Here is an 8,219-nt window from a genome sequence, read left to right as displayed (position 1 = left end):
TTCCTGCTAGTCACATGTATCGAACTTACTCCTTTTGTGTTATTAGCCTTTATTTTGCTACAAGAGATCTTCTGAGGACCTTCCTGAAATCATGAGAGATTCAGGGAAGTGTGTGACACGAAAGTGTCGCAGTTTGGCTGACGGGTTTGCCCTTCATTTCACCTTCCTTCTTACCAGATTCCTTGAGCAAAGTATTTCAGGTATTAGGAACTGCCAAGGTTGAACACAGCTTAGAAAAAACTCTTGTTCCAGACATTAACTGAGAGAAGCGCAGGCTGCATAAGCTTTCCAGTCCATGGCAAGGCAGCCTTACATACACTTGGGACTTGCGCACCTCGTAGAAGTAACCTCTGCAAACCAGACTTGTGCATGTTTTGCTTGTCACAACACCTGCAAGAGGCTTTTATATAAAAACCTCCAGTCATCCCTTTCAAAGCAATGCATCAGTTTGCATGCAGCCCTAACCTCTGAGCAGAGGCGTGCCATTTATATTCATGTGCTAAGGAAGAAGGGAAGAGGAGGAGAGCATCATTTGACACTGTATGCAAGCAAAATACCCCTGAGCCTGTCGTTACTGAATTGTGGAGGATCTTGCACTGTCCAAATTGTACATGGAGGGGAATATTAAACAGCATAGAGGTTCTCTAAGGGAATCCTCATGCAGTCCATTCTGAGCTATGAAAATGTTAACCTTGTTCAGCAAAAGGCAATACTTTCTGCTCAAAAACCCCTTCTCTTTGTGGAAGAAGAATAGACGCACTAGGCACAGGAAATAATGATTCCATAGCTCTGCGACTCGTCTGGAAGCTTTCTATAAGGTTTTTGTTTTCTTACTTGACTCTAAAACTATTTGCTAGATTTACAAGTTCAAAGCCTGGCTCTTAAACTGTCTAATCCTGTGGTGCTAAGTAGGAGCATGCAAATCAGCTTAGTAAACTATCTGAACACAAAACGTTAGACTCCTTATGGCATCTGGAGGGAGTGATCACAAGATTGAGGCGATTGCTTTCCGTTGGCTCCATTATGCTGATCAGCAATGCTAAGTTGGGTTTCCCTTTCTTTCCCACTCCACTGTCTCCCTGTACAACATTGCTTTTACTTCCAGCTGGTTAGGTTGTCCAGGGGACTGAAGATTTCCTGACTTTTCTACCATGCTGTTAAGCAGCAGGATTGCATGTGACAGAGAGAAGGGGGAAACTCAGACCATATCACCGTCGTCGTTAATTTACAGGCTAGGCACCCTGTGGAACAGGTGGTAATGTGAGACAGCTTTGCCTGGCAGACTAGAAGAACCTATGCTTGCTCCTGGTCTTTGAATTTCCAATAGTGGGCAGCAGGGTCGTGTTGGAGTGCTGGAGGCTACAGGAGGACAATTAATGTGCTATTCATTTACAGCATCTGTACATCCCCAAACTGAAAATAAATCCTCCTGTAATCCAGCTGCCTGCTTTATACTGCCGTGTCCCAGTAATTCTCTCTTATCCAGCATAACTTTTTCCTCAGAGGTGCTGGCTGGTGATAGCCTCATTTGGTGTCAGTCTGTGGTAATTACTGGCCAACTTTTGGGTACGGTTTGCTGTTGCGTCTAGGAGATTATGTAAGTTTGTGTAGAGTACCAATGCTTTGCATTGCTTTGCACGGAGAGCGGATGCAAGAATGACCCAGAGAATGCCTGATGATGAGGAATCGCAGTCCAGGACAAAAGGGTCAGGGTTCGTTAGAAAAGTTGCCTGGAGTCTGTTGTACATGTAAAACAAAAACAATAAAACCAGCCTTTGTCTTACTGTTTCCCAGAGCCCATCCCTGCTCTTTCCTCATGGCAGCGAGACGGCTTAGACTCAGATGAGGCTCGCCTTTCCCCGCAGGCCGGTCGCTTAATTCGCCAGCTCCTGGATGAGGACAGCGATCCTATGCTGTCCCCTCGCTTCTATGCCTATGGACAGAGCCAACAGTACCTGGATGACACAGAAGTGCCTCCTTCCCCTCCCAATTCTCATCCCTTCATGAGGTGGGTTGTGATTTGCCTGTACTGACTCTCACACCCAGCTGTAAAGGGTTTGCACAGTTGCATCAAGCAACGTCTCCTTGGATCACGCATGCCGGATAGCTATGCTGTGTTGGGTTTCTGTTCCTACTGATGGGAAACTGGTGTCTTTAGAAAAGTTCTTGGTAACTAATCATTTCTGGGTTTGTGAATTATTATCTAGGGAGTTGCAGTTGCTGAAAGAGGCTGTCAGAGGATCTTTTGCTCTCTGTCATTACAGAGTCACAACATAGCGTTCTCACTTCTGTGGGATTTGCCTTTATTTACGCAAAGTTTAAGTGGCCTTCTCTGCATGAAGATGTACTGTGGCTGTTTGGATAAACTGTTCCTGCAATCTCTGCTCTTGGTAGGAGGCGGAGTTCATCTTTGGGATCTTATGAAGATGACAGAGAGGACCTTACCCCTGCGCAACTCACCCGGAGGATTCAGGGACTGAAGAAAAAAATCAGGAGATTTGAGGACAAATTCGAAGAGGAGAGGAAATACAGAGTGAGTCTCTAGGAGTTAAGCATTGTTATGGAGAGTTATGCATTAGTAACAAAGGGAAGGGACATCAGGGAAGCCTGTCAAACATACAGAGGGCTTGAAAGCTTTTCTAAGGGGGGGGGCTTAAAAAAAGGAAGTAAAAAGCTGCTGCCCAAAAAAGAAAATGTGCATCCATACCAAGCAAATTACCTTTCCAGGCATTATGTACTATCAGTGCAGCACAAGAGATAGCCTAATAAACTCACAGAATTTTGATCACCGCTTAAAACAGCGTGCCAAAAGCACATACTCAGTGTGTAAAAATAGCTATATTAAACTTCTGTTTATTTATTTAAGTTCAGCTTATGGGAAGCACAATTGCACATCTCATTTGCATGGTGGTAATCCCAGGACACCAGTGCATTGCAGAGGAGAGACAGCAGCTGCCTTTACTCCTGAGCAAGGAGCCACAGTCAAGTGCTGCTGAGCAGTAGCAGTGTACTGTACTGTAATTATTCCTGACATGCCCTTCCGACGCACAGAAAGCTTTTTAAGGAGCTAAAGCTTTGCATGCATGCATCTTTGTTGGTGATCTAAACCACAAAGGATTGTACTGAAAGAATCTTGCCTGCAGTAGAAAAGGCTGGAAGAAATGCTCAGAGCTCGCTGTAGCCTAGCACTTGGGTTATGTTGGTGTCTTTGGATGTAAGGCAGCCTTTGGTGTGGATACATGCATCCTAACACTTCTCAAGCTGTTCGTGTTAGGCCTCGTCTATTTTGGAGGTGCCGTCTTGTTAGGAAGCAATAGGCACAAGATTTCCAGTGTGCATCTGGCCCTCTGAGCCGCTCCTACAACTTAATGTTTGCCATCAAAAGTTTTGTGTTTTCTAAAAAGAAAATCAGTCTCATGATGCCCCTAAGAGACACTGTTGTGACAGGCAGGAGCAATTAAAGCAAGGTCTGAAATGAGCTGCTCAGAGGTATGCAGGCGTCCCTCAGAAGCCAGTGCCCATGCTCTATGCTGGGTCCAAATTCTGTTGTACCTCTTTTTGTGACACACACTTGTTTTGGTGAGTCTCTCCTGTTGGTTTAACACAGATTCAGCATGACTGTTCTTTCCTCCCAGCCTTCCCACAGCGACAAAGCAGCCAACCCTGAGGTGCTCAAATGGACAAATGATTTGGCCAGATTCCGAAAGCAACTTAAAGGTGAGCAGCCATCACTGGTGCCCTTTTGGTGGGCAGCTGGACTCTGCCTCATTTAAATTTGGTGTTAGGCAGTGATTTTGTCACCGTCACATTTTTAAAAAGAAAAATTACTCATCTTCCCCCATGTGTCCCTGTTTAGAGTCAAAACTGAAGATATCAGAGGAAGACCTTGGCCCTGTTGTGCGTCAGCGGAGCAACACGCTCCCCAAGAGCTTCGGCTCTCAGCTCGAAAAGGACGATGACAAGAAGCAAGACCTGTCAGATAAATCTGCCAAGCCTGCCGTGGAAGCGACCCTTGATTCTATCCAGAAAAAGCTTCAAGAAAAACGAACAGAGACAAACAGACCTGAAGATATTAAGGTACAATGTAGATAGATCAGATTTAGGCCTTTAAGTACAAGCAGATAACTCATGACTGTCCAGTTGTTTGTGAAAGCTCTGTGGTCCTCTACGTTTTATCACAAGGTCTACAACCTTTACTCCTGGCTCACTTGCTTTAGTTTCTTTCCCTCTGCCTGTTGTATTTGATTCCCCCCCCCGCCCCCCGCTCAGTTTCTATTGAATGTCATTGTGTGTTCTTTTTCTGATTCTTGTATATTCCAAGTAATGTTTCTGAATTATTGCAATATTTCCTGCCCTGTATTTGGCTATTTCTGTTGTTACGTCCAAAGGCTTTTGGCAAATTGGGTCATCTGTTTTCTTCTAGTTCACTCCAAAGCTGAATGCTCTTGCCTCAGGGCATTTTATCCCTACTCTTCAGAGTTTTCACACTGAGCTCTGTTAGCTGCTGTAATCTCTGAGGGTTATCAGCAGGGAGGTCTTTGTGTCTGATGTTGCTATTCCTGAGCTTTGGGCAGCCTTGTAAGTGCAGTCCTTGAGTCTGCTGACATGTAAATTGCCTGGTGCTTTGTAAGAGAGGGGCAGACAGCATTATCTTTGTTTACTAGATCTGCAGAAGAAGATACACACAGTGTGTGTTTGGCTGTTTTCTGATGGTAGCAAGAATCTACAGCCTGGCCATTTAAAGAGGGCCTGTGATAGTATTTGGTGCTGCGATAGAGAAGGCTCGATGTCAAGCAAGTTCAGTGGGGGAGCGCTGGCAAACTTACTTAGGGAAGTCTTCTCCAACTGTCTGCCCTTTTTTTTTTGGCTTGGTCCCCTCAGCCTGTCTGCCAGAGCTTTTTACTCCATAGCAGAGTTGGCAGAAGGAGATGGTCTGACTGCACTTCAGTTCTTGGTAAAGTCTGTTTGTGGCAAAGCAAAGATGGCAACCTTTGCAAGAGGTACTGGAGCTTGTCTCAAATTTGGACAAAAAGAAAGAGCGTGTGTGTTGTTGTAGAATTTACACTTTGGATCTTAACTGAAAAAGAGCTACCATCATTAAAAGTTGCATGCCATTATTTCTTCAAAGCATACGGATAATCGATAAATCCCCCTTACGTACATGAAATACCTTCATATGCAAAGTTTGTGTGGTTTCAGTCTGCCCGCATTGTGCGTAGGGTGCCACTTATGCTAACAGTCCCTTTGGCAATATAGCTGGGAAAAGAGGACTGGAAGGCAGTCATGTCTTCAAAACATTCATGACAAAATGATATTACTTTAGTTAGGCCACGAAATGGTATTGAGTCCAGGAATCTAACCTTTTTTTTTTTTTTCCTCCCCTCTCTCTGTGCCACTTTTCATAGGACATGACAAGAGATCAGATAGCAGCTGAAAAAGTGGCTCTTCAAAAAGCTTTGCTGTATTACGAAAGCATTCATGGCAGACCGGTATGTACAGCAGCATTTTTTCAAAGTACATCTTTATGTGCCTTTGTCTGTGGTAAATGATCCCCGTACTGCTCCTTTGATGTCACAGTCACTAGAACTTCTTGCTTTCAAACCACACGTGCATCCTCTAATCCACCTCCCTGATCCTTCACTACCACTGCTACTGAGGAGTCTGTTCTCAGCAAGGATTGATGAAACTGTCTTCTGAGCATCACAGCATAAATTGAGAGGAGATTTCATTCTTCCCCTGAGAAACAAATGTTTTTTTCCATGTGCCAGTGGAAGCGAAGGGCATGAAGTTTCTTGGACATTTGATCTTAACAAAGGAAAATTATTTGTGAAGACGGAGAATTAAGCATTGTGTCCTATTGATCCATGTGGTGGCAGAAACACGGTGGCTTCCAGGCCACCAGGGTGGCTTTGTGTGAATCCCTCCTGCTCTATCACTGATGACATTATAATCTTTGCTACTAGCTGTATAGGTAAAGTAACTTAATTTCAGAGTGGTGCTAATCCCTTGAGCGGTGGCTTGGGGCAGCAAATTACTGCTTATAAGGAGTACTTGATTAGTGCAGCTGACAAATCTGTCATTCTGCTGCTGCATGGGATTCCTGATCTCTTCCTTCCCTTTGCTCCTGAATTATTTTCTCCTTTGTCCATTGTTTTAAAAAAGTCTCAGTAATTTATTTAAATGCCTTCATGAAGTGCTAATATTGTACAGTCACATATACCAGCAATCGAAAACAGCGTAGCTGTATGAGAGGACATGCAGTTTTATTCTTGTGTAAAATAGCAAAAGGCCAGCACAAGGGAATCCGCGTAACCTTCCCTGTCTCCACTGTGAGACCGAGTCCGCTTTTGCTGCTTTTACAATGATATAAATCAACAGGTGGCATCTTGTTGAAGTGAACTCACTTAAATCTGTTTAAAAAGAAAACAAGCCCAGAGCCTAGCTTGTCAGCATACCTTTTTTTCTTTTCTCCTTTTTCTGATGCTTTATTTATACAACTGCTTTTTAATTTGTTTGTTTTTAAGTAAGCAGTCTATACCTAGCAACACTGAACTGCATGGCAAGGAGGACTGCAGCTGATCAGCTTTTGCTGTTCCCAGCTCTTGGCACCGCAGCAGTGGAAAAGTACTGAGAGCTTGAGGAGAATGAAGATAGTTCAGCCAAGTATTTTTTTTCTTAAAGATATTTAACTAAACAAGAAAAAAAATGGAGCTCAGATTTATTGTGCAACTGAGTCTGTCTGCACCAGTGACAGATGAACCTGCAAAGGTGGAACTGAACTGCTTTCATGAAGCCAAAAAGTCCATTCTGCAGAAATTCTCGAGCTGCTCTAACAATGCAGGCAGTGGTCTGTTCCTCGGCTGCTGCTCTTCTACCATGTGGAGTGTGCCCCAGAGTTGAGTCAAAGGCTCCATTATTCCAACAGTCATTTTGCATTTTGATGTTCTCCCAAAATATACTTAGGTTTTGCTGGTATTACTCGTGTTTACCTAGTGAGACAGCTTGCCCATGTGCTAAACGTTTTCTTTCAGAATCTGCTTTCTGTTAAGTGTGCTGGTGTAAGTCCGCAGGGCTGACTCAGGCCCCATACACTTCCAATGCCTAAATTAATTCTCTGTGTTCTTCCATATTGATATTCAGACACTGAAGCGTGTAGTTTATTTTTTCCATTCTTCAACATACCTAAAGATTTTTTTTTTGCCAATTCCAATGCTTATGTTTATTTTTCTTTACAGAACAGTGCTATTTATTGACTTGGAAATGTTGTTGATTGAAAATTTGGTTCTCAGCCTCAGTATAAGCCTCAGCATAGTCTCTTCTGGGTTTTTTTTGCCAACAGTAGGGCTGTGCCTCCTGTTCTAGTAACTGCTAACCTAGTAAAGCTAGGAATAATATATATAGGCTACCCAGTTTCTCCAGTTGTATGCTTGATTGATTGCAGAGAAACGTCCAAAGTTGGAGGCAACTTGCATGCCAGTGTGATCGAATGCAGACACATCAACCCAAAACTCAATACAGAGAGGGCTGAGTGAGTTGATACTGCTCACATCCCTCTAATCCACACCTACTCAGCACGCAGCCCGCTTGAGGCTGTGGGGTATTGGAGCCCAGCTGTGCTTTGGAGCTGTGGGACATGCCGGCCCTAGAGCTCAGACTGCCCATCTGTATGGCCCTTATCAGGCTTGGGCGTGTTTGCACTGAACCCAGAAAGGAATAAAAAGGTCTTCCTTCTTCTTCCTCCCTACTCATCTGCCCCCAACACAGGGAACAGGCTTTGTTATCAGGAGAAAGATGCTACCTCCGGATTCTTAGAGTTCATCCCTGCTGGTCCCACTCTTGGCAATATTAAGAGCTCTTCTTCCCCTTGCAAACCAACACCCTGTCTTGCTCTGCAAGGAGGATGTGAAAGCTTACTCCAGTGAAAGGCAACTGCAGACAAAAAAAGACAGTTCATTTTAAAATTTCCTCCTTGTCTCAAGCTGTATTCCCTTTCCTCCTATTTCTCTTGTAGAAAGGGGGAGACTGCACAAAGCTCCCTAGGGTTTACACTGTTGAATTTGATTTTTATATGGCAGCTATTCAGATGCTCTGGTGATTAGCAGCAGTAAAAAGCCTTGCAGAAGATAGGCATGACATCGGAATCAGTTAAAGCTTCCTCTCATAAGAGCTTTGTAATCTAAAGTTAGACAAAAAGATCTAATGGAAGGACAGCCATAGGA

At 43.9% G+C, this 8,219-nt stretch overlaps 1 protein-coding gene across 1 annotated transcript in view; it reads left to right on the top strand.

The window, feature by feature from the left end:
- LOC104161069 (protein FAM13A-like) overlaps window positions 1-8,219 on the top strand; it is a 38,723-nt gene that overhangs the window by 21,749 nt on the left and 8,755 nt on the right. The window contains 5 exon segments of the mRNA XM_009699381.1: window positions 1,795-2,008; window positions 2,395-2,533; window positions 3,636-3,717; window positions 3,857-4,077; window positions 5,406-5,489. Of these exon segments, the coding sequence (XP_009697683.1) occupies window positions 1,795-2,008; window positions 2,395-2,533; window positions 3,636-3,717; window positions 3,857-4,077; window positions 5,406-5,489 (740 nt within the window).

Source organism: Cariama cristata, unplaced genomic scaffold (assembly GCF_000690535.1).
Source record: "Cariama cristata isolate BGI_N322 unplaced genomic scaffold, ASM69053v1 scaffold624, whole genome shotgun sequence".
Taxonomy (NCBI): Eukaryota; Metazoa; Chordata; class Aves; order Cariamiformes; family Cariamidae; genus Cariama; species Cariama cristata.
The sequence above is the reverse complement of the archived record's forward strand: the minus strand, read 5'-3'. Positions and strand labels throughout refer to the sequence as shown.